Here is a 27,107-nt window from a genome sequence, read left to right on the forward strand (position 1 = left end):
CAATATCTCCAAGAAAAAGTCGAAGAATATAACATCCAAGCAGTGTTCAAAATTAGAGAGAGAGCGGAGGGGAGGGGAGGCGGGGGGTTGGTAGGTAGGCAGGCAGGTAGGTAGATAGAGAGCACTATACATACTGTTACAAAGATGGCTGTAGTTTTATATTAATTAATAGATATACGTTAATGATGTTTCACAGCAAAATAGTCATTAACTTACGCTTTTAAGTTTCATTGTTTCCATTGCTGCTAAGTGATGATCATGGTATACGAATGTCTGTATATGTGCTGGAGAAGATGGCTGGTTTGGCACATGAAATGTGGCATATGGAGATATGTCCTCTGCAAATTCTATGAAGTAATTCACATTAGCATTTGAATAAGAAGGAAATAAGGAAACACATAACTGAATTCATTAAAGAGTACACAAATAAGCACAAAACAGCAAAAACTGCAATTTTAACACGAGTAATTACTACCAACATACTTTGAAAAACACAGTTTGCAATGATAAAGTGGAACCACTCACAAATATATCCTCACATTTATTTATTTACTTATTTTTTAATTTATTTATTATTCTAGTGACCTATGTTATGAATTTATCACACGATACGGAGCAAGTGAGTTTTATAAGTTGTTCTTTCATGCTATGGTATTATACAAAGTGTCCTAGCAGGAATGGTCAGTATTCAAGGATATGACAATCATTCAAAGCAAAAATGTCAAGAGAATGTGGGCTCTAAAATGCATACTTCAAAGGCAATAAGCACTTCTTCAGCTTAGATACTGTGAGAGTCTTTACTGGAAAGTGATTATCATATTTTGAGAGGTGGTAGTATGAACAAAAAACAAGAAAAATGTCCAGTAAACATAGACTCTTGAGTGTGTATCTTAAAGTGTTCACAGCTCTTAAGGCATTCATTTTAGAGACTACGTTTACTACACCTTTTTGCTTTACTTCAAATCATCATTCCAGTCTTATCCCTGAATACTGACCACCCCTCCAGTACCACCCTGTATAAACAGTAATCAATTTCATGTTAAGATATAAGTAACTTAGATATTTAAATATGCTTACAAAAATAAACAAACATGCACACAAATGAGATCTGGGAATGTATCTGAGTGTTACAGATACATGAAAGCTATACAGTATGGTTACAGAACTATTGTATAGTGTAAAATGACTCAACAGGAACTCCCTTGAGTATTTTTTAAACTCTAGTTCACCATACACTTATCACTTAATTTGTGAAGTGAATGACAACCATCTTACCACCACTGGAATGAATCCCCTTTGAGCAATATTCAGGTTTGCATACTCATCATGGATTCTTTTCTCCTAGTACATTATTGGGTTTATAAAGGGGCCTGTTTTCCCCTTATGAAACACAGCAAACAAGTTCCTTGTCTAGGCTGTGAAGGCCCAATGGATGTCAATCAGCTGGTGTGTCATCCTCTGCCTCATGGTGTCATGCAGATACAATACAGATAGGCATGTGGTCAGCACACTGCACGCTCCACCATTTTACTGACTTTCCAAACCGTGGAGCTCTACTTTTCATTCAAGTATGAAATGCATCAGTGATAATATATATTGTGCACTAGATGAGGATTTCAAGTTCCTTTAAAATACCTCTATGCATGGTTCAAGGGTGGACTACAATCAATTCTTACGACTCATTTCTGTGCACATAGCAATTTTCTAACCAGTGACCAATTTCAAAAAAGGATAATTCCATGTGCTCTATGGTGTAAAAAATAACCATCATAAGTTGATTTAAGAGCATACACATTTCAATAAGTGCAAACAATGAGTGACAAGTTGCAGAACACAATCCCTTGCGCTGATCCAACATGGGATCTGACCAGTATAGTTAGCTATCAGTGTGTCCACCCAAGTGTTTTGAAGTATTCATCCTAGTTTTCTGCAGATCACTCAGTTCTCCTCCCCCCCCCCCCCCCACACACACACACACATTTCTTTGTGTTTGGCTGTTGTCCAAAACAGAACACCACTTGGCTTGCAGATATTATGTAAACAACTAATGAACCTGGCAATGCAATTGCTAAATATGCATGGGAATTGAATATATGGCTCAATATCCTGCTACCCCCCCCCTCTGTCCATCTCATCTCCCCCCTCTCCCTCCCCCCGCCCCCCCTCTGCCCATTTCCTCCTTGACCCTCTGTTCATTTCCTCCGCCCCCCCCCCCTTCTCTGACCACGAGTCTTGTTTATTGTTATTGTAAACAAAACCTTGATTGGGAAATGAAGTCACTTAAAATGAGTGGGTGAATTGGTTGGTATACAGGGTATGAGAGACCTCTCCAGCTGCTGGATCTATGACAATACTACCTTCACACACAGTATGTTGCATGGTTTTAATCTTTTGATGGGTGGGACTTCAAAGTTTCATTTGATTCACATTCCGTAGCAGCATTCTAATCATAAGCCAATAAGGTGTAAATACAACTCTCCTCTATCTGTTGCAACTGACCGTAAGGAAGAAAAACCTTACTTTTTGTGCCTAAAATTTTTTTAAAAGCGTAGATAAAGACTATACATGGGAGAAATTTTGTCTAATTGCTTAAGTGGCCTGCTATCTTTAAAAACTGGCTGCAAGAAAGAAAATTAAACCATACATTTTCACACCACACCACAGCATTTTCTTAATCACGGATCATTTTAACACAAAATCTATACACTGTTGTTTCAAAAAATATACAGAGGGGTCCAAAAAAATGTACACACTATTTAAAAGTCCAAAACTTGTAAACTAATTGACGGAGTTGTCTCGTTTTTGGTGAAAGTATAGCTTAAAGTCCAACTTAAAGATATCACTGTAGGTGTTCAAAATGGTCACCATTAACATCCACACACAAATGATGCCACCGAAATGCAGCACAAACTACTGACTGCAACGTGTTCAGTTGGATATTTGCACATTAATGTACAATGGATTCTTGAAGTTCATCCAATGTGCATGGCTTTTGTCGATAAACAACGTCCTTTAGTGTTCCCCACAGGTAAAAGTCCAGAGGAGTTAGGTCTGGGGAATGTGGTGGATACTCCACAGCACTTCTACGGCCTACCCATCTTCCTGGTAGATTTTCATCGAGATACGCCCTAACATGATTTTGGTAGTGGTCTGGGGCACCATCTTGTTGAAAGTAAACTCTTCCGTCTGCATACAAGTCTCGGATGGCAAGTAAAATGGACGTCTGAAGCTTCTGAAGGTACACCTCACCGGTTACTGTGTTGTCAAAGAAGAATGGCCCAATAAAGCCCCAATAAGACAATCCACACCACACATTTACTCCTGGAAAATTCACGGCTTTGTCTACGTGTACGTTCAGATTTTCGGTGGCCCAGTAGATGCAATTGCGGCGATTTACTGTACCATTGAGTTTGAACTGTGCCTCATCAGACCACACAATCATCTCTGCAAACTCTTCATCATTGCGCACCATGTTAGTAAACCACTCGCAGAACTCCATTCTACGATCTGGGTCGTCCTCTTTCATTGCTTGTAACAATCGTGGAATGTAGCACTTCCACTTTGCTGTCTTCAAAATTCACCAAACACTGACTTCTTTTCATCGAATGTAAGCCTTGTGCCAGCCATGTTTACTTGAGTAACTAGGTGCAACTAAGAACTAAACACTGACTATCTGGTGACTGTCATCTGACAAAACAAAACACAATACAACGCTTGTGTGGCAATTGCCGAAACTACAAAGTATTACATTAGCAAAAGTGAGACAACTCCATCAATTAGTTTGCCAGTTATGGACTTTTAAACAGTGGATACATTTTTTTGGATCCTTCTGTATAGCATATGTCTGGAGGCTTAGTCGAGTGTCATGAATATTTGAAGTAAACTGGTTCCGTGCTAAAGCTGTTTGAAAACATGTTTGCTAGGTAGGTATACAACAGGATAGTCATGATGGAGATTGGTTACGCTGGATCAGATATCATTTGATGTCTACCCTAACTCTTTCACTTGGTTCGAGCCTCATTCACATGTCTGAATGTTACAGCAACATGGTTGCAGAATACGACATGATCCTTCCGCACGACAAAGCTCACAGTAATGGAAGAGCTGCTCACTGTCAGTACCGAGATCGTTCTCCGCAATGTCCAACTTGGTGCTCCAAAGAGATGCCGCACACCCGACTTTGAAGAGGTGTTACTGCATCACTTTTAAGACAACCCAGTTAATGAGTACATGAGCAATTTCTTAGGCTATTAATGAGTGGAACTGTGAAACAAGTGATGCACTGGGTCATGCCTAGTCAATTACTTGTAAAAGTGGTCGCATTACCAATAAGTTTTCAAATGGTGGTAGTATGAAAATGGTACGTTTAGGGACATGGGTTCCAGTTCAAAATATTGTCTACTCACTTGCCTTCACAAGTCCTAGAAGTCTGTACCAGGAATTTCTGAATACTCTGTTTAGTAGTATGGATCTGGGTTGTAATTCTTTGTGGCAGATAGAATGTCAACCAGAGAGCATTAATGTTCATGATCAATACTGTTACCACATCTGGTAGGGTATATAAGGGGTGTGAACAGAGTCAGATGCAGAGTAACTACTGTAAAGAACAGATGTTCCAATGTTTTGGCAAGGCACAGTGGCATTACTCATGGCACCATCGGTATGGGGGCACCATCGAGTACGACTGCAGGTCACAGTTGGTTCAGGTAACTACGATGGCACAATTTTATGTCACAGACTTCGTATGTCCCCACATGTTACCTCTCATGTGATAGTATCATGGTGCCATTTTTTAGAAGGACAATGCAAGATTTGGCCTGCAAGACGTTCAGATATGTCCCTGATTGAACATGATCGACCAACTCACATATAACCTCCATCCCATCACCAGTATCCAGGATGTCATGGACAAGTTACATCACTTGTGGGCCAGCTTACCTCTGGAGGGGATACAACGGCTTTATGATGCCATTCCCAAATAAATCTGAATCTATTCAGGTCAGAAAGGGTGCAACATCATACTGGTAAGTGGGCTCATACTGCTTTTGTAATCACTGAAATAACATCACATACCTTCTCAACCTGTGACATTTCATTTTGTTTCCTCTTCCTGTTCTGGATGTTCACTTTTTTTGTCAGGCAGTGTATATAACAGAAAGACATTTATGTTAAACCAGTTCACAAAAATCCTTAATGGCTTTATTGACTGACACCTTTAGTTTGGCTAATGAGTTTTAAGTACTATTGTGTTATCAGCAAAGATGGTAAATTCACAATTTTCTGTATTCAGAGGTAGATCATTAATAAAAGGCATAGGATCCAGAACTGCACTGAGACATACCACAAGTGATGGAATCACATTCTGATGATACTGAAACACATTCTGCACGATCCAATGTGACTTTCTGCTTTCTGCTAGAAAGGTACGATTTAAGTCACTTTCCTGCTGTACCACTTACACCTAGGTACTTAGCTTTGTGTAGAAAGTATTTTGTCACTGACAATCAAATGTGAGTCAGAAAAACAATCTTCAATTTTTTATTGATGGAATTCAAAACACTAGCAGCAAATGCAAATATTTAGTCATCTGTTGAGAACCCTGTCTGAAAGCCACTAACTTTTGCTGATATTAATTATGGTCACTAAGGTGCATTAGTTTCTCTACAACCTTAGAAAACAGAGTAGTGAGGTTGGCTAATAGTTAACACCATTTTACAATCACATACTTAAGCATTTCAGGAACTATTCCTTGTTTAAGTGATACATCAAAAATTTGGTAAAGTATTTTACTTACATGGTTGCAACTTAATACTACAGTATTTCTTAATAAATAAATATAAAGGTCTCTGAATTTTTTGGAGAATTAATGCATATTTCTGTCTCTTTTAACCCTTAGGTCACCTTTAAATTGTATGCCCAAGTGTCTTCTCTCAAATTTATGTAGACAGTTCTTGGAAAATTTGTAAAAATATTCTTTGGCAGACAGCCTTCGTGTGAAGATATTATTTTTCATTGCTTTCAAACAGAAAAATGTTAGTTAAATTTATGCTCTAAAGTGAATGCAAAAGCATATCCATGTCAGTTTTGGCCACCCTGTTGTGCTGTTTTGATGAAACGAAGACCTGGGCAGACCAACCTTTCCCACTTAAATTTTACTCGCATTCTTCCAAAAAATTAGGAATGCATATTCCAGCATACCTATCTGGCTACTGTCCTATAGCTCTGGAATGTGGCTGTAGCAAAGAAAGTTGTCATTCTATTTACTTTTATTGGGTGAGCCTCACCACTGAAGAGGATTTCATATGACTGTCTTCATCAGTTAAAACAGTGAATGTAAATTTTGTCCTGCTCCATTTGAACCAATCAAGCATCCATTGCCATATGTCCAAACACTAGGCCCTCTTTTTACTGTCACTGGATGCACAGAAATATCATTCATACTTACAGTTACAGGTGAAAAGAGTGCATCTACAGGACTATACTGTCATAAGTTGCAAACATAAAACCTGGAATCAGAATCACTGTTAAATGCAACATAGCTGTGATGTAGCCCAAGTGCTGAATGGCACTGAACTGAAAGAGCTTGCCACGTGTGTGTCCACTTTGGAAGCCATCCACCCCCACCCACAAAGCAGAAGTCATCTTGTGCTAAGCCAAACCAGTTCAAAATGTAACCTAAACAAAATCAGTAGGAACATCAGAGTTGTTATCCACTGACAAGTATGTATTATTGACAGCTTCATAAGGACAGCAAAATGAAGACTTATTCCTGTGCAGCTGTAATTCTGTCACCTACCATACCAGTAGGTCTGCCCATTTCAGTTAGCAACAGTGAGCTCTGCAAGCCACTCAGCTAGAATGCCTGTGAGCCTGAACCTTAGTGTATTGTATAAAACACTCCTTGATATATTTTAGCTGGGACAGAGAACTGCTTCCCCCTTTAATCTGCACATATGCCAGAAAATTTGCTGTCTTATGGTCTGATATTTGCTATAGGAGGGTGACACTGGAAACCCACCAAAAGGTCAAACAACACTTCTGTATCAGGATAAGCTGCCTTATAGCATAGCAGACGTCGAAGTTAGTCGACTGAACTGATGATTACTGACTGATATTTGCTTAAATAGTTACATGTGTTGGGTACAATATTGGAGGTATGTGTTCCACCTCCATTGGCACCCACTTGCGTTGCGCAAGGACTGTCACAGTTATGAGCAGTGAACAGATCACTGCTCATAACTGTGACATGGACAGAGATGCAAGGGCAGGGGAGGGGACTGGAACCCATACCTGTTGATTGGACAGAAAGTGATTGAGTAATAGATTTGGTTGCCAGGGACCTGAGTCAGTATTGCTGAGGATGCATGCTGTCCTCAGTATGGTCTGAACTAGTTCCAGTTGCACACCAGTTAGTATTACACAGTCACAACTTTAAATAACTTAAAGCCTACATTGCCTCTGCTTTGGGTGGTGTTGACTTGAAGTGTGGCAGTCCCTTGCAGGATTCTTCCTCCGACGTGGACCTCCAGCACTCGACTCGAAAGAGCTACCTGTTGGTAATACTAATGTCGCAACTGGATGATTAGCTCTTCCGGGCTGGGTGCTGGAGGTTTGTTGTTGGAGGAATTTTCTGGGGATTTGTTGTGCTTCGGGCTCATCTTGTGTCTGGAGGTACTTGTGGCATTATTTGTGTCCGTGGTGAAGTTCGCCTCATTCTGATGGTACGGACGGACCATGTGCCTATTCCAGTATGCATAGCTGCTGTCTAACGTTGTTAATCAGGTCGGTGATCGTCGCATGGCGGCAGTCACTGCTTGCTCAGGAGGAATAGCTGTTGATGATGCTGATGCTGTAGTATCACCTGCTGATTTTGTAGCCTCTGCTGCTGCTCTTGCTGCTTGTGCTGTAGAACTTTCAGAATAACATTCCCTATGACATAGTTACTAATGTATTGCTATTCTAATTTATGGGTGAACTGTGTTATATATCATCAACATTATTATATTCACAGCAAAAAGTCATACAAGTTAATAGTAAATCTGTTTTACTGACAAAACAACACTGACAGCACATCTAAACAAGCAAAACAGGCCTGTGTGACAAACTGAATTATCTACTTATGTAGGAGTCATGCGGAAGAAAAACAGATTTTGTAATCATAGCATTTTCCATTATCTACAACGTAGAGGACATCCAATCAGCGAGGTCTTGATAGATGGAGGAGGTGGGAGGGGGAAGGGGCACAGGTATAGAGCGAATTAGCCTAGCAAAGTCAGCAAGTGATGGAGTCCTCCATTTCATCGTCACATAGGGCCGGAATGGAAGCCCAACCAAAGATTCAAATCTTAGCAGGGTTCCAGCACTTTCAATGAACCTCCCAGTGGATCTTTGGGTTCTGCGGTGCAGCTTTGTTGTCTCTGCAGGGGAGGGTATGCTGACTGTGTTTGAGATAGAGACAACAGTTGACTATTTGCAATTGGAACACAAAAGGAAATACCTAGTAGTGGTACAGGGTATCCTATGCCATGCACCATACAGTGGCTGACAATGTATGTTGATGTAGATACCTCGGGTCTAGCCCGGGAGTGGCCAAAAGCAAGCCCAGATGTGCACGGATGCAGGATAGTATGGGCTCTTTCATGGACTCTCCGAGCTCACTGAGCGGCAAGAAGAGATTGAGCAGCGTGCTGCACATGTATATGGGCAGCAGCTCTGCCTGGCTGAACTTATAAGTGGGAGCAGATTTATAACTTGTTGGGAAGCTGTTCAAGGTATCTTCATATGTCGTCAGTAAAAACTCGATAGAACAAGGTCGTAATCAGGTATCGGATTCCATTATGTTGGTAAAATTGTTCAAACTCATATGTGATACAAAATTGTGTTTCCTGATTAACTGATATGGCGTTAACCAACTGCAAAACTTCGTGAAAAGACACTCACAAGAGTACAATGAATATGCTGGTACGTGCAGCACAAAGAGGACAGTCATTCTCTGAACAGAAGAAATTTTTTTCTTTCTGGCCTAAAGTCATTATTCAAGGAAATTCATTTAACTTCCAAATCCATAGAATCAATGAAGGATCACCAATCTCAAAGTTTCAATTTGACAGTACTTTTATCCTTTACTTCATACTTCTCAAAGTTGCAAAAAGCACTGCCCGTGAAATGAAAAGGTCTAGGCTCAAGTTATAGCCAAACAGTTGTCGGGAAATTTCAATGCTTATGATAATCACAGATATTATAAAATTAAATATTATTTAAATATTAAAGGAAACAGAATGAAACTACATGGATTTTAACCCAACTGATTACCAATAATACCACACCCCTTCAATTTGGAGTCCCTGGTATTGCATGGGAAGATCTGCACGACACTGTAATGTAGTATACATGAATATGTGATTACAAGCTTTCTCGGTGTATTCTAGTGATAAAAAATCTTCTTGGGTGATCAGACAAGCGGTAGCTTCAGCTTTTCACAACGTTTCAATGAGTTTTGTACCCATCATCTCCAGGAAAAATGCCCAGGTGCTGTGTTCTGTGTAGCCACTTGACCGCTGACCTCTTCTGTGGACAGGCCAGTCATTCACCTCCACAACTGGGTACCACACCAATGGAGGGGGAGCACAGTGCACCGATATGTGGGCATTGAGCCCCAGTGTCTGTCCATTCTGTCTGTGGACGCCGCTGGCATCTGAACTGATCATCCCTGTCATTTTCATAATTGCAGAATCCCACACTCAGTACTGTAAATGCCTGGTGCTTGCAGTCTTTTGTGGAACCAAGCATGTCCTCAATTTTTCTTCATTGTATGGAAAATTGTATTTCATGTTTCTCCATTATTCACATGATCTTGGCTGTCAGCAGCTCTGCATTATGGGTCTCCCTTTAAGGCGCATCTTATTCGCATCTCTCTGTAACCACTATCAGAGAAGGTTTCCGACAGATGCTTTAACTCATTCAGCAAGCTCTTCCTGTCACAATTGTACCTGGCTCTATGTACTATGGTGGTTAATACCAAGTTGTGTCACTCTGGATGGTGGCAACCATGAGTACTCAGGTAAAGGTCCATGTGTATCATCATTCTGTAGACCGAGTGTCCCAACATGTGATCCAGACTTCTTTTCATTAAAATGTCCAAGAAGGGTAGCCTTCCACACTCTTGTATCTTCATGGTGAACTTTATACTAACATGAATGCCACTGGGACAACTTAAGAAATCTGTATGTTTTCTCTGTCATGTGGCCACCTCACAAACACATTGTCATCTTGTCTGTAAAAGACATTCGGGTTTAGGCAGGCAGTATTCAATGCTACATCTTTAAAGTGCTCCATTTATAGATTAGCCATACCCAGAGCTGAGGGGCACTATTGGCAATTCATCTATTTACACATAAAGCTTCCCACCACATTTGAAATACGTGGTGGTTAGTAAATGTCTAAAGAGTTTGTTTCCTCAGTGAAGGGTCCCTTGAGTTAGAGCTAAGGAATCTTCCAGTGGCACCCCAGTTACCTTATGCATGGAGCTGCCATGATTAAGCACAGCACCAATCAGAAATAAACACCTCAGTTCATAGAGCCAGGTACATCTGCGACAGGAAGAGCTTGCCGAATTAGTTACAGTATCTGTGGGAAACTTCTGCATGAATGACAACACCTTAAATGCAGGTAAGAGGAGGGAGAGCAAACAACGTAGTAGTAGTAGTAGTAGTAGTAGTAGTAGTAGAAGAAGCCAAATGTATGACATTTCTGCCATATACAAGGCCACCAACAGCCATGATCGTAAAAATAATGAAGAAACTTCAAACAAAGACTGTTTTCCATGCAATGTGGAGAATTAAGGACATGCTTGACTCAACCAAAGATCAGCTAGGACTGCACATGCCAAGCATTTACAGAATTGAGTGCGAATAAGACGCAGTACATTGGACAAACACAGCGACGCATCTCAGTGCCATACGCAAAACATCAGAAACATTCAACTAGGGCAGACAGACAAGCCTGGGGTGGCAGAGTAGAGCATCAATGAGGAACACACCTTGGATTTTGAACAAATGAACAAGCTATGCTGTGCCAGTGGGTTCTGGGACTTATCAAAGACGTGGTAGAAATACGTCTGCACAACAACCTAATAAACCGAGATAGCAAGTCAACTCACCACAGCATGGAATTCCGTAATTACGAAAATATGACATGAAGAATGGACACACACACAGGGACTTGACACTTTCACAGAGGCCTTGCCACATCCCCCACCACCAAAATGGTACCGCTTCCAAAGGCATGCGATTGACCAATCTACGAAAGAGATTAGCAGTCCAGCAGATATACATATATAAACAGAACACAGCATCCTCGTCACTTAACCTGAAAATGATGGGCATGAAACACACTGAAACGTTGCAACAACTTAACTTAATTGTAAAGGCGACCTGTTAATTTATGTCCGTAGCTTTACAACTTTAAGAGAAGTCAAGGGATCTGCATAAAATAAAAATTAATGCTGTTGGATGCAAGAGTGGAGACTTATTTCTAAGAGACCTTCAATGTCTGGGATTTATGCATACCAGAATCAAATGAAATTGAAATCACCCACAATCTTACTAACTACCTATACAAGTACTACCACAAAGAGATCAGGAATCATGACTTCCATCTGCATATTTAACACCAAAGATTAGGACCAGAATTTGATGATCAAAACTGCAAAGGCTGAACAATGAGATGTACATAAAAAGGAATGTTGCTGGCACTGGACACATCAGCAGAAACTATGCACAGAATATTTACCTCAAACAGAATATTTATGCCTCATTGCAATTCACGTAAGTAGTGGATGGATACCTTCAGGTATAAAAGGAGAAAACTCCTGCCTCCTTCCACAAGCCTATCAATTGGTTTGAAGGTGACAATTTCATCTTCTGACAGTATTGTACACAGTACATTATGCTTGATGATCAATCAGTTTGCCCAGGTACTTTTTGTATGTCATATACACCAGAAAAATGAAAAATTATGAAAAAAGGGAAAAATTACAACAAGAAATGATTATAAACTTACAGCCATATAAGTGACCATCCTGTGAAGTATATGGTTAAAGAGGAAAAGCATAACAATAGAATCACCCTAAAAGCAGCACTGATAGCAGAAAATAGTATATGCCAGACAAGAAGAGAGATGAAAACTCAAGAATAAAAGTAAACTGTCCTTTAGAAAGTGTGTCGACAGTAAGATGAGTGATTGTACAAAATGGTACAGATTAGAGATAAAGGAAAAGGTGAGAGTTTGATGGTGGGGAATGAAATGCAAGGAGAAATACTCTGGGATGAAACAGAAGGGAAAGTGTGTGAAAAAAAAGAGGAGAAAAGGGGGCAAGAAAGAAGGAAAGAAGGGAATAAGAGGTGTATGAATAAACTGAGGAGGCCTGCACTGTGTAGGGTGGTGACTAAATACTGTGAAGTATGCACAAGTGGAGGGAAACAATAGCACTTGGAATTAACAATGCTTCAGCTATTATAGGTGGCAGAAGAATGTACATGTTTAAGAAGATTCCCAACCCTTCAATTTGGAACCACTGGAATTGCATGGGAAGATTTCTATGACACTAATTTAGGTTTTGTTAGCAGAGGTTTATGGTAATTCTTTCAATAAGCTAGGGACATCTTTAATCGTTCTTTCCCTTCCCCTTATCTCTCTTTTCTTGCAGAACTTAATTCTAAATGCAACCTATTAATTTTTGTCTGCAAATTTATGAGTTTTCAGATGTTTCCAGTGAATTGCATACAATAATAGCCAGTAATGCTGTGGGAAATAAAAGTGGAAGTTTATTTCTAAGAGACATCAACACAATGCACAAAAAGTAGTGACATAGTCAAGTGCATGGTGTGGTGTTCTTATTACCAGTTATGAATATATAAAGAAAGCTGCCGAACATTTTTCTAATAATCGACTTCTGAAATTCCATTCACAAAAGCTCCGTTTACTATTATGATATTGATCCTCAAGTTGTTTTAGAAGGTACATAGTACACAGTTTTTGTTACACAAAGTTTCTATTGCCTCCTTAGAGCCTATTTGTAGAGTATTACACATATTTAATTTAATTAAATTCTAAGGATTGTTGTTGGAGGGAAGGCAGAAATAAAAGAAAAGTAAGAATTCCCAGCTACCTGCATCTTAAGTGTGATATGACATTGGTGTTTCAAGTTGTCTGCTATTTTATATATGGCAATTTCTTTCATATGTAGTGCACTGACTACAATGATATTACAAACCAATCTGCAACTAATTAAGTAATTCAGAATGTACACACAGACAAAACAATAAAAAGTCATAGTATCCTTAATTACTGAACACACTTTGAACTGTGGTGTTAACATCCCTGTAACTGTGAAAACTGGGAAAATATTACAAATTGTGTTATGAATTTTTTCCTTTACTTGTCATAGGTCCCATTTTCACTACCTGATCAAAAAATCCAGACACCCCTCAAAGTGGAATTGACCACTATATGTACTGAGAGGCAGACCACCAGTATTAAAGGAGTCGGAGTATACTGCCCGGCATCATGTGCAGTGCCAACAGCAAAGAATGAAGATGGTTTTGTGGTGAGGATGTGGTCTACTTATTGCACTTAAGGCAACACTAAATGAGGAATGATATTAACATTTTACAGCATTGTGTGCTACATATAGTAGAGAAACAGTTTGGAGACAACAATTTTTTGTATCAGCATAACAATGCACCCTGTCAAAGTGGTAGCTGTGAGGCAGTAGTTTGTGGACAATAACATTCCTGAATGGACTGGCCATACAGAGGCCCAACCAGAACCCAAAAAAATATTTACAATGAATTAGAAAGTTGACATTGCTCCAGACTCAGCATCCAACAATGCTACCTTCTCTGCTTTTGGCTCTTGAGGAAGAATGGGTAGCCCCTCCTCCACAAATACACACTTCATTGAAAGCATGCCTTGCAGAATTGAAGCCATCATAAGGTGGACACACTCCATATTAATATCCACTAATAGGTGTCAGGATAGTTTTGATCAAACAGTGTTTACATCAGAACAGAAATATTGAAATTTTTCAATTACTCATGTAGATATTCCCATGCATTGAGATTAAACAGTAATATTGTTGCCCAAAGTAAAGCAGTGTTTGATGATTTTCAGGACTTAGGTGTCATTCCTACTTAATGAAATGATACCTAATGTCTTTATATATTGGTAAATTCTGACTCAACCAAGAGAAAGAACATGATAATATCCAATTACATTATTACTGGTGCACCTCTGGAGCCTGTCCCACTGTTTAAGTACATAGGGGAGGATACTATTAAGAGATACAAAATTGAATCAACAAGTGAAATTAGTAGCAGGGTAGTGAAATTAGTAGTAGGAGAGATGAATAGAAGAATCAGATTGGTTGGAAGGACATAAGGAAAGTGTAGTGCATCTTAAAACTGAAATTGCCTGCCAAATACTAGTGTACCAAATTCTGGAATACTGCTGTAGGATTTGGATTCCATATCAGGTAGGCATAATGGCAAACATCAAATGAACTCAAGAGATATTTTTCTACGATCATAGCAGTTTAGTTAGACCATATGAAAATATAAAGGACATGCACAGGGAATTTATATTACAATCTGTGGAGAAAATATAACAATACTTTTGTCCAGTGCAAACATTCTACTTCCTCCATCATATATCACATGTAACATTCAGTGAATTTCCTCAGGGAAATCACTTTGCTGCGTAGGATGCTTTACTTTGAAATACACACTTTATTTCATAGTTTACTGATTAGCTCCTTGGGCAATTTGAAGCTACATCCAGCAAAAATACTATTGGGGAAAAAATGCAGCCGTCAAGCAGGTTTTGTCATTGTGCCAACATACAAGACAATGATCACACCATACGTGTCTTCATTTTACTAGTTACACTAATGTATTTCAATGAGTTTATATTGCAATTTATCTTGATAATAGCCAAGCAGGATAAATTATCTAAACAATAAATTATGAAAAATGTCTATTTCAAAGTAAAACAACAGCCTTCACAGGAAAATGACTTCCTTAAGAAAAGGGAGATTACATTTGAGGAAGCATGCAGAAAGGCATTTTTCTCTTAATCCATACTTACACTGAATAGGACTATTAGTGTCACTGGAACACAGCCTCCCCAGCCATGTACTATAAAGTGACTTTTAGACGATCTCTACAAATACATATCTTGTTAAAATATAAAGGGTGTTTATAGAAACTAGTGCTGGTCAAAGCTAGAAAAACAAGTACAATAAACATACACCCAGAAAAAAAGATTTGAGATATTAGCCATTCTCTCCTACGATAACTCCCTGTCGAAGCTACAGGAGATGCTCACTGTGGTTACCATTCATTCTTACACACCCTTCACCTCCTCCTCCTCAAAGAATCACAAACTCCTGCAAACATATGTGGCTGCCCTAAGATTTGGTCACATACATGGAAAATATGTCCCTGTAACATATGGGTCTGGAATTTACAGACACCTTTAAACGTTCCCACAGCCAGTAATTTAAGGGATAATGGTCAGGTGAATGGGGAGGCCATGCTACTGGAACTCATCAGGCAATCTAATACTCAAAAACATTTGTGTTTAATATTATAGTACAAAGCATAGGGTGTGGGGCAGTGCCCAACACATATAAGCCATTTCCAGTGTGTTTCTGGAAGGGCAATATTCTTAAATGGCACGCACAGATTTTCACTTCTGTGCATACATGAGTATTGTGGTAATTTCTTATCCCACTTTGTTTGAATCCTGTCTCTCTCACATAAATAAAAAGTAACATGTGAACTTTAGATTTTCAGCACTCCATTTCAAAACTCATTGGCTGAATTGTATTCTGGCATGTTGGCCTTATAGCCTAAGAGATTTTATATGCTGTAAATGAGATGGTTAAAATAACTGCTCATGCAGAATTTTACATCAGCAGTATGGGTTATAACTACAGCTCTAATTTTTTTGCACACTTGTTTCAGGATCATCATCATCTACTTGCCACAGCATTTGCTCTTCCGTATCTAGTGTGTGAACTGTACGATATCTACCATGATCCACTGCCCTTATTGCAAATGATCTCTCATCTGCAATTCCCTGGCATGACCTGATAAACCCTTCTCAGATAGAATTGAAGTCTGGGATGTCATTCACCATACATGACATACACCAATCAATTAATGCCATTAGCTAAACTGTAGCAGAAGACCATACTTGCCATTTTCCATAATGGGACTTATTTCACGGTTTTTTCCTTGTTCGCCCTTCACAAATTCACTTATCTTGTTATGATGTCAGCAAAACCTCAAAATATGTTCACATGGCTGATGAGACAGTTTTAGTGGTATGTCTGACAACAGCATTAAAGTCAGAGGATTAAGTACAGAGACAAACAACAGTAAGAGATGAGGAATGAATGTCAATATGAAAACAGGTTACTGTAATGAGAATCTATTGTTCTTGACAAGTTTAAGTTGCCTACATCTCAACAGGTACTCATTTCAGGTAATATGTTTGTGCGACTTCTTTTTTTTTGCTTTAGACAAGTACTATATCTCCTGAAAATATGGAACAGCCTGTTTAAACACCCAGTATAACTTTTCAGTAGGTGTATGGGTCTGTCACAATTGAGATATCATTTCAATAAAATTGTTTGGTTCTGAGAAAAAAAAATTCTACAAATGACATATCAATTACAATGACAAATTTAATTAATTTGTGAAGGTAGTTGTGCTCTTCTATAATTAAGGTAGAATACAAAAAGATTTGATAACAAATGAAGCTACCTGGAATTCTTTCTGAAGAGTGTGAAGTTGCACCTTTCTGTACTGCTGCATAATACTGCTCCCTCTGTGCAATGTTGTGCTTGTTGTCCAAAGTCACCATAGGCTGTGACTGCCCTTCTGCTTGTGCACCTGGTTCTGTCAGAGAGTAAAATTTGGTAAATGCATTTCATGATGCAGACTATACCAAAAACAATCTTACTATTATATAGCAGCATTTTCAAAAAACATTAAAATGCCTATAATGTAAGGAAAATTTGTGTCAGCAACTGAAATAATTTACAATATACTTGGGTATTTCCCTGATTTGTGTGTATTATGTCTTACATCTGTTTGCTATAGCACCTTTACAGCCTGTCTTACACTTATAACAATACACTGAACAATAAAAGAGAATGAAACTGTATAAATAAATGAAGTACTAACAAGATTTACAGATAAACATGTTCAAACCTATTTTAGTTCCAGGTTTTACTGTTACACAGACTGACACTAGCAAATTATTTTCAAGAATTATGGTAAATTGAGAGAGAAAAATCTGTATTTATGCTAACTCACTCCTATGAAAGAAGATGCAAACACCCACAAATACTGCTATGAGTGTTATTATGGAGATAAGGACTGGCAGAATAACAGCTACATCCATATAGAATGGAACAGCATCATTAACGTGTATGTTGCTTTGGTCTGGCACCAGGTTCCCTGAAAAATGAGAACAATGTGAGCGAAACTGCTGAGTACACTTATCAGGGAGAAAAATATTACAACATACAAGGGCAGGCTGAAAACTAATGCCTTCCAATTTTTTTTATCTGAAAATTCTTAAAGCTTTTTAAATAAGACTAATGTTTTCAAGATTCTACATCTTTAATCTCCATGTCTACATATTTCCCCAACAGTCACCCTGGTGACAAACATTTCTCCTAATGAGAAACCAGTTTGTCGATGCTGTCACTGTGGAACATTTGACTTTGTTGACAGAGCCACAACCTCACCTCTGCCTACACCACTTCATCACGAAGAGAGGCCCTCGAAGGTGTCCTTTTTGTTTTTGAAACAGTTTAAAATCAGATAGGGCCACGTCACGACAGCATGGACAATGATTGATGACAGTTAACCCAAGATGTCTGGTTGTTGGAGATGTCACAGTGCTTGTGTGTGGTCTGGTATAATGCTGAAGGAGGGGAAGCCCCATGTGTGGACAAACTGACTTTAAACTCTATTATAGCACACTGTTTCTCATTAACTGCCATGTTACACATTACAATTCTGAGACCTCTAGCAGCAGGGGGAGGGGGGGGGGCTGCAAATATGCAGACATGTAGAACAAAAATATAAAATGTTTAACAACATTTGTTTTATTTAAAAAGTTTGAAGAGTTTTTGCATTAAAAAATCTGCGGCATTACTTCTCAGCATGCCCTCCTATTTTAACAGAAAGGTGTCATGCACTAAAGTAATACCCATCAGTTATTTCCACGTTATACAAAATAGAAGAAATGAATCTGGACAAAAATGGTAAGCTTACTACATGAAAAAAATTACTACATTTATTCAAGTCAGTAGCTCTCAAGAACAGAATAAAACTGATAAAAAAGCAAATTCTGTAGCAAAATAAATTCTGAAAGTTGCACTCATTCCTTTCCATAGTCCTATGTGTCATTAATCAATACACAGTCGCTGGGGTGATGTTTACAATAAGTCTAATGATGGCTCTACATTCAACATGTTTCTTACTGAGTTTGTATCCATTCTTGATAGTAGTTTTCATAAAAAGAATTACGAGGGGTGTTTGAAAAGTCTATGCAAAGTCCGAGGGATGGCACCACCGGCACATATAGACGCCATATTTAGTTAGTAGCATCTTTGGAAAGAACAGACACCAAGTTTCTGCCATATTGGTCTATTTCTTTGTGTTTGGCATCCGTGTGAATCAAGGAAGTCGAGTGATTGTCAAAAAATGGATGAAGAATTTCATGTAAACATTACTTTACGAAAGGCAAAACGCCTCAGGAGACTAAAGAGAATCTTGATAAACATTACAGTGACTCTGCCCCTTCGATTAGAACCGTTTAAAAGTGGTTTCAAAATTTTCGAAGTGGCCATATGGGCACAAGTGATGCTGAACATTCTGAACACCCTGTGGAAGTTACGACTCCATAAATCATTGATAAAATCCATGATGTGATGGATGACAGAATAGCTAAGGTGCGGGAGATTGCTAGTGCTGTGAGCATCTCTAATGAATGGGTACATAATATTCTGTGTAAACATTTAGACATGTGAAGCTATCTGCAAAATAGGTTCTGTGATTGCTCACGCTTGAGCAAAAATGGAATCATGTGAAGTGTTGCAAGAATGGTTTGCAGCTGTTCAGGAAGAATCCGCAGGATTTTAAGCATTGTTTCGTCACTCTGGATGAAACATGGCTACATTACTATGCTCCAGAGACCAAACAACAATCTAAACAATGGGTTACCAAGGGAGAATCTGCAAAAAAAAAAAAAAAAAAAAAAAAAAAAAAAAAAAAAAAAAAAAAAAAAAAAAAAAAAGGCGAAGACCAGTCCTTCGGCCAGAAAGGTTATGGGGACTGTGTTTTGGGATTTTCAAGGGATAATCCTCATCGACTATCTGGAAAAGGGTGAAACTATTACAGGTTCATATTATTCATAGTTATTGGACTGTTTGAAAACCGAGCTGGAAGAAAAACTCCGGCAATTGGACCGCAAAACAGTCCTTTTCCATGACAACATTGCACCAGCACAAACCTTAGCAGTTGTGGTCGCAAAATTAATGGAAACAGGATTCCAACTCGTTTCACATCCCCCCTATTCTCCAGACTTTGCTCCCTTGGACTACTACTTGTTCCCCAATTTGAAGAAATGGCTGGCAGGACAAAAGATTTTATTCAAACGAGGAGGTGATTGCAGCAACTAATAGCTATTTTGCAGACTTGGACAATACCTATTATTTGGAAGGGATCAACAAATTAGAACAGCGTTGGATGAGGTGTATAAGTCTAAAAGGAGACTATGTCAAAAAATAATAAAGGTTTACCACAAACATGTAAGTAGTTTTTATTTTTGCACAGACTTTTCAAACACCCCTCGTAAATGCAGTATTGGGAAGTCCTTAAGGAAGGCATGGTTCACCACAGGCATAAGAGTGCCATCACAGCAATAAAGGGTTATGTACACAATAGTCAGAACAAGTAATGCTCCAGAAATACTTTCTTGTTACAAAAAGTGCTATGAAATATTTTTAAAAATTATAAAATAATATAGGAGTACACAAATTTTGTCAGATCAGATAATACAAAAATCAATAGAGAATACTGTTGAAAGAGAGACAGGGAAGCAACCAAAGAAGACATTATTTCTGTTAAAGAAAGTGGGAGCATTGTAAAAGACATTTCATATGTTAGCATCCTACTTAGACAATGAGCAGTCACAATTTAGTTCCAATATGATGAACATAGATAATTTTGGGCAAAGTTTAAATTGACTGTAAATCACGCTCTGGAACAGTATGGCTTAAGGATGGGAAAGACCCTCTGTGGGTTACACACAAAATTTGGAAAATACTGAGGAGGCCGCTCAAAAGAGAATGGAGGTTTTATGTAGTAGCGTAAGGACATATGGACAAGCGAATAGGCTAAGAACTGTAGAAGGAATATGGGGCTTTGTTCCTTAGTATAAGAAGAAAAATTGTAAATAATCTATGTTGTAATTATGTATGTGAAGTCTTCTGTTGCAAATCGGTCACCGGTTCATACGAGGGGTTCAGGCCTTCCTAAAGAACAGAGATAGGTAACACCATGGTTATTACTCGCTACAAAGTAGCTCCAGTGCATCTGCATGTGAGGCAGGTCGGCAGGTGTGGAGGCAGAGATACATAATTTCACTAGTGACCCTTTTTGTACACCCCAAGGTAGTTGAGCCAAGCTGTGCAACTGTGGTGACACTGCAGAAAGGGCGTGCAACTATGAACTGGCCTGCAGAGTATTTCCAAACCATTGAGATTCAAAGGTGTTGATTTGTAAGTGCCTGGAAGCAATGTATCAGCACAACAAGCATGCTATTAATCACTCACTATAAATACCCTCCGATTCTAACAAAGTCACGCACAGTCTGACGTCAGGTCCACACGTCATGTTATGGGCCAGCTAGCAACTAATGCCAGTCTGTGCAGCCTTATCCAACTCACCAGCTCAGAGTTATATGTCCACACCTGTGTTCTATGTCCTCTTAGAATGACACGATGGATGAGCTGTCACCAAGCTCCATAATAGCAACCAAACTCTTGACTTGGGAGGACAGTGGTTCACAACCAGGGCAATATTGCTGCCATCCATCTGAACCAGCATGAGCTAACCCCATAGCAGTGGATGCGTACAATTCAGCAGTCATTCGCATTGCTGGCACTGATCACTCAGGGCCACATAGTTCTAACTCAGGCACATGCTACCAAATGGGGCAACAGCATCAGCAAAGCAGGACATTGACATCAAACAGCCATTCTGCCACCATAATTTCCAACATCAATGGTACCACCACATCAATGGCACCACCAGTAGACCATTTGCCTGCAGAAAGCATATCTGGGGGTGTTGCAGCCCTTCAGCATTGTAGTTCAAGACTACGTAAAAGATGTCTTACAGCAGAGTTTTCCTAGCCACCTCTGCCCAGCACCACTGCCTCCACAACCCGCCACTACCACCTCTACACTATCATGGTGTATATGCGGATAAGAAAAAACTTCCAAATTTTTCTGGATTTCCCAGTCAAAAATACTTTTTCCCCCCAGATGAAAATACACTTTTTCTTGGGTGAAAATACACTTTTTACTCGTCAAGTTACACTTTCCCTTGAAGCTGTAAAACTTACGAATTCTTCGAATGGTGAAAGGATATATGCCAGTGCAGAACTTCCAAACACTTTAGGAAATGAAACCCAGCAATAAACAATGCATTTTGGAAAGATCTCTGATGTGCAACAACATGCACACTGCATATTTTTGGATTACAAAATCATGGCTCATGTTACATGATTCGCCAGCCAATGACAGCAGATATTCAAGAGTATATGACTTATTATGTAGTCAGCCAATAGCAACATCAATGTTAAGTAGTATGAACACACAAATAAGAGAAGTAAATGGTTTAAATTAATAGACATTCAATACAGCTTCATGACAAGCTTTCACTTACAATACTGGTCATCAAGTTTTTTGCCATTTTTTTAAGAGGGCATCATTAGGCAGGATCCTAAGAACACAGCTTAGATTGCAGCAGCTGAATATTTCTGACAAGCACAAATATAAATTTCACTGCTGTGCATTGAACATTTTGTGGGTTATCCAACTGAATAAATGTTCTGACAAGCACTTCGACTTTTCCATAGAAAAGGCAGTTACATGTGAAATTCCTCAAGAATTTACCTTGCACTTTTTTCAGGATAATTTATTTTTCACCATTGCTATTGCATAATTTGTAATATATAAAAGAACTAAAATAAATATGAAAGACATCGAAGCTTAGTCTTTTTTTAGTGTGTTACTCTAAGATATATCAAACACAAATATTCCGGTAAGTTTTAAATAATGGCATGAATCGCTGGTCTTCTAGGGCTGAAACTTTTCTAAGCACCTGGTCCTCAAAGTACTAAGTTTCGAAAGAGCCAAATGCTCTGCGATTTAAGAAATTAATCGCACATTCTCACATGTAACTTAATTCATCTTGCATAAAAAGAAATTTACCCTGAAAGTAACACTCCTCAAACCACCATCACAGTATTTTCACGCGACCTGATATAAATGTAAACAGTTGTGGCATCACACTCATCTAAAGCAGTTTGTTATGAGGTACTGCACAGTATTCATCTTTAAGCCTTTGACATTTCGCTATCAGCAGACACTTGAGCACGCAGTTTGTTTTGTTGGAAAGGGTGCATTTTCTTTGCAATTAAAATTTTATTTTGGTGTTATTCTCTCTTATGTTTTCTTGCTGCAGTATTATTCTGCAGTAGTGGGCCAACAAAGAAGTCTTTCTTTGTGTATCAGTTTTTATCAGCCAAAATTACAAAAATTCAACTAGAAATTAAAACAACAAAAATTTCTGGAGTTCTAAAAATCCCTGAATTTTCCCCAGATTATTTGCAGATTTTCCAGTTGTCACAGGGTGTATACACCCTTTGACTATAGGGGCCACATTCACCCTGGGTCACAACAGACCCCTCAAATAAAAACTGTGTCCATTTGGCTGCAGTTACAATGGAGGACTGGGGCACAATCAAAGTGGCGTGGCAAGCAGAGCAGCACTGGCGAAACAAACCAATACCGCTCAATGCACGTGATTACAGTGGCGCTGCAAGCAGAGAGGCGTGGAGTAGAGCAGCACAGAGCGGTGCTGAGCGAATCGAACATGTTTGTTTCCGAAAGCAGTGACCAGAGCATTGGAGTGACTCCAGTTGCATTCAGGCAATGTTGGCAGTATTTGGCTGTTGCTGCAGGTAGCAGGGTCACTAATGTTGCTGGCCTTGTGTTGTACCGTTGAGACAATGGCATCAGCTGGAGCCTTGACAGCAGTTGTTTTTACTTGGCATCCTTTATGGAACCAGCAAAGCAAGTATCATCACAACTGATTAATTTTGTGATAAGCTGTGATTATGTGGCAGCAGTATTACCAACTGAAAGGACAGAATAAATTTTCTTAATCTCTTATTTCTTAAGTCTTTCTTTGCGTATCAGTTCTTATCAGCCAAAATTACAAAAATTCAACTAGAAACTAAAACAACAAAAATTTCTGGAGTTCTAAAAATCCCTGGATTTTCCCCAGATTATTTGCAGATTTTCTTAAAAAAAAAAAAAAAAAAAAAAAAAAAAAAAGATAATGAAGCAGCACAGCTGACAAACACATGAAAATTGAGTTTTATTATGTAAAAAAGCTTTCAAAACCATCTCATCGGGACAGCTTAATTTGAAGCTCTGTTAAAGTTTCATCCAGTCTTAAATGCCTTGTATAAAACTCCAGATTTCTAATGCATGTCACTCATCAACATTCGGGGATCCTTCTGTAAATGACAGTGTTGTGGAGAACATGTACATTTTACAATGCCACCAGCAAAATCTGGTGAAGTTTGTATTGCCTTCCAAAATATGCTCCACTTATTCCTTAAGCACATTCAATCATCATCGTGGTCTGTACAAGTGTTTGTCGAAATATTCTTTCCCTGGATCTAAAACCCATTGATTGTGAGAGTTCATAAAATGCCTCAAGAATGAACATGCTCATTTACAATGAACAGAAAAAGCAACACCTGATGTGTTTGATAATGAAGTATATTAAGCTCCACTTCCTGTATCAAGAGCAATACACTAGAAGAATGAAATGTACCACCTTTTCTCTTTCCTTGCCATATCTCCAAACATCAATTATAATTTAATTTTCTGTGAGGACCAAACTGTGTGCAGGATGATTGAATGAAAATGTTTTATAGTTATAAACATTGGACCAGAATTTTCTGAGCATTTTAATGAATGTCTTTCTGTCAGCATCACCGACTGCATAGGGAAAGTTTTGTATCTTTTATAAACCATTTACAGCATTTAGAAAATCATCTTCAGGAGGCACCCATGTTGTGGTTGGAGGCAATCCCACAGCACTTTGGTAGTTTATTCCACAGTTCTTACAATGGCTATGAATTCTACTGTGAATGTCAGAGGCATGTCTCAAAAAACTACTGGTTTCTAGGAACCTGTAACAATTCTCATTTCACCACCTACTGATCACATTTTAACTACATTATTTCATTGAATAAATCTGTAGTTGCTTGCATACCGCTCTAGATAAGGATGTTACACACAGTAACTATATGGCAACCTACTCTCTTCTTTGTACACTATTTACCAAGATCTTGTTTCGATATCTCAAACCATTTACGTTATACAAGGGTGTTATGAATATTTCATTCTCGCTTTATCGTCTCTGCATGGGAGTGGAACAGGGTTTACTATATACAATCCATTTTCTTGAGACTGGAGTGAGTTATAGATCCCATCCCAAGTTTAATGAATAGTTCAATATGTTAACTACATTTGGTAAGCAGCAACATATAACTTAATGTGCACCTAAAGCAAATTCATAGCTCAATTTTCAGCATTGCACTCAGAGTCAGTTGAGGTCTTTTGGTTCAGAACCGAGTGGAGGGTCTCAACCAAAGGTTCTGTCAGTTGTGTGATGGTCATGACTGCTGATTTATAGACCTGTGTTACAGGGTGCGGTTTTAGGGCTACCCAGTAGTTTTGAGGTTGGTTCATTGGTTTGTGGGATTAAAGGGACCAGACTGCTACAGTCATCAGTCCCAGTTTGAGGTCCCCTGACCAACACTCACCAGTTGATATGCAGAGGGTGAAACCACATCATGCACAATGTACACACACTTCAACTGTCAAAATTTTTTACACTAAATTTTCAAGGTATTCACAACAAAGTTCCCAAATTTACTGTCATTCAGGGAATTTCTCACACTCATTCTTGGGGCCAAGAGCGACGTGAAACCTGAAGTAAAATGCTCAGAGGTATTTCCTGATTCATGGAAAATATATTGGAAAGACAGATTAGATGCCATAGGAGGGGGAGTGTTCATTGCAGTTGCAAAAAATACTGTTTCTATTGAGGTTAAATTTGAGTGCAGCAGTGAAGTTATCTGGTTGCATATAACATGTCTAAGTGAAACCAAGTTAATCATTGGATGTTTTTACTGGCCACATGGTTCCGCTGTGCAGTTTTAGTCACTCGATGAATGTCTACAGTCAGTATCCCAGAAATACCCAGATCATGCAATATTACTTGGCAATCAGTTTAACCTACTAAGTATCGACTGGAACATCTATGGATTCACTGTAGATGGTGTGGACAGACAGTCTTGCGAAGTACTTCTGAACACGTTTCCAGAGAACCGCCTGTGACAACTAGTTAGGCAACCCACGCAGAATGGACATACACACTGAAGAGCCAAAGAAACTGGTACGCCTGCCTAATACCGTATAGGGTCCCCACAAGCAAGCAGAAAAGCTGCAACATGATGTGGCATGGACTCTAAAAATGCCTGAAGTAATGCTGGAGGGAACTGACACCATGAATCCCGCAGGGCTGTCCATAAATCCATGATTACAAGGGGGCTCTTCTGAACAGCACATTGCAAAGCATCCCAGATATGCTCAATAATTTGCATGCCTGGGGAGTTTGGTGGCCAGCAGAAGTGTTTAAACTCAGCAGAGTGTTCCTGGTGCCACTCTAGCAATTTTGGATGTGTGGGGCACCACATTGTCCTGCTGGAATTGACCAAGTCCATCACAATGCACAATGGACATTAATGGATGCATGTGATCAGACATGATGCTTACGTACGTGTCACCTGTTACAGTCGTATTTAGATGTATCACAGGTCCCATATCAGTCCAACCTCACCCCATTACAGAGCTTCCACAAGCTTTAATACTTCCCTGCTCACCTGCAGGGTCCATGGATTCATGATGTCTTCATACCCATACATGTCAGTCTGCTCGATACAATTTGAAATGAGACTCATCTGACCAGGCAACATGTTTCCTGTCATCAACAGACCAATGTCTGTGTTGATGGGCCCAGGTGAGGTGCAAAGCTTTGGTTGTGCAGTCATCAAGGGTACACGAGTGGGCCTTCGGCTCCTAAAGTCCATATCAATGTTTTGTTGAATGGTTCGCATGCTGACACTTGTTGATGGCCCAGCACCAAAATTTGTGGCAATTTGCAGAAGAGTCGCACTTCTGTCATGTTCATGTTCAACGATTCCCTTCAGTCATCGTCAGTCCCATTCTTGCAGGATCTTTTTCCAGCCGCAGCGATATCAAGGATTTGCTGTTTTACCGGATTTCTGATATTCATGGTACACTTGTGAAATAGTTGTACCACAAAATCCCCACTTCATCACTACCTCAGAGATGCTGTGTCCCATCACTCATGCGCCGACTATAATTCCACATTCAAACCCACTTAAATCTTATTAACCTGATGTTATAGCAGCAGTAACCGATCTAACAACTGTGCCAGACACTTGTTGTCTTATATAGGCATTGCCAACCGCAGCGTCATATTATGCCCATTTATGTATCTCTGTATTTGAATACGCATACCTAAACCAGTTTCTTTGGCGCTTTCAGTGTATTAGACCTTGTAGGCCCAACCTTATCAATACTGTCAGTGTAAAAATAGTTATTAGTGACCATGATATCATAGCAATGA

At 39.2% G+C, this 27,107-nt stretch overlaps 1 protein-coding gene across 1 annotated transcript in view; it reads right to left on the minus strand.

Moving 5' to 3' along the window:
• The window catches only part of LOC126471275 (Down syndrome cell adhesion molecule-like protein Dscam2), a 231,816-nt gene that overhangs the window by 9,086 nt on the left and 195,623 nt on the right, over positions 1-27,107 (minus strand). Inside the window, exons 19-21 of the mRNA XM_050099393.1 lie at positions 17,385-17,528; positions 16,830-16,964; positions 217-347 (exon numbers count right to left, since the gene is read on the minus strand). Of these exons, the coding sequence (XP_049955350.1) occupies positions 217-347; positions 16,830-16,964; positions 17,385-17,528 (410 nt within the window). The remainder of the gene's footprint in view (positions 1-216; positions 348-16,829; positions 16,965-17,384; positions 17,529-27,107) is intronic.

Source organism: Schistocerca serialis, chromosome 3 (assembly GCF_023864345.2).
Source record: "Schistocerca serialis cubense isolate TAMUIC-IGC-003099 chromosome 3, iqSchSeri2.2, whole genome shotgun sequence".
In the NCBI taxonomy this organism is placed as follows: Eukaryota; Metazoa; Arthropoda; class Insecta; order Orthoptera; family Acrididae; genus Schistocerca; species Schistocerca serialis.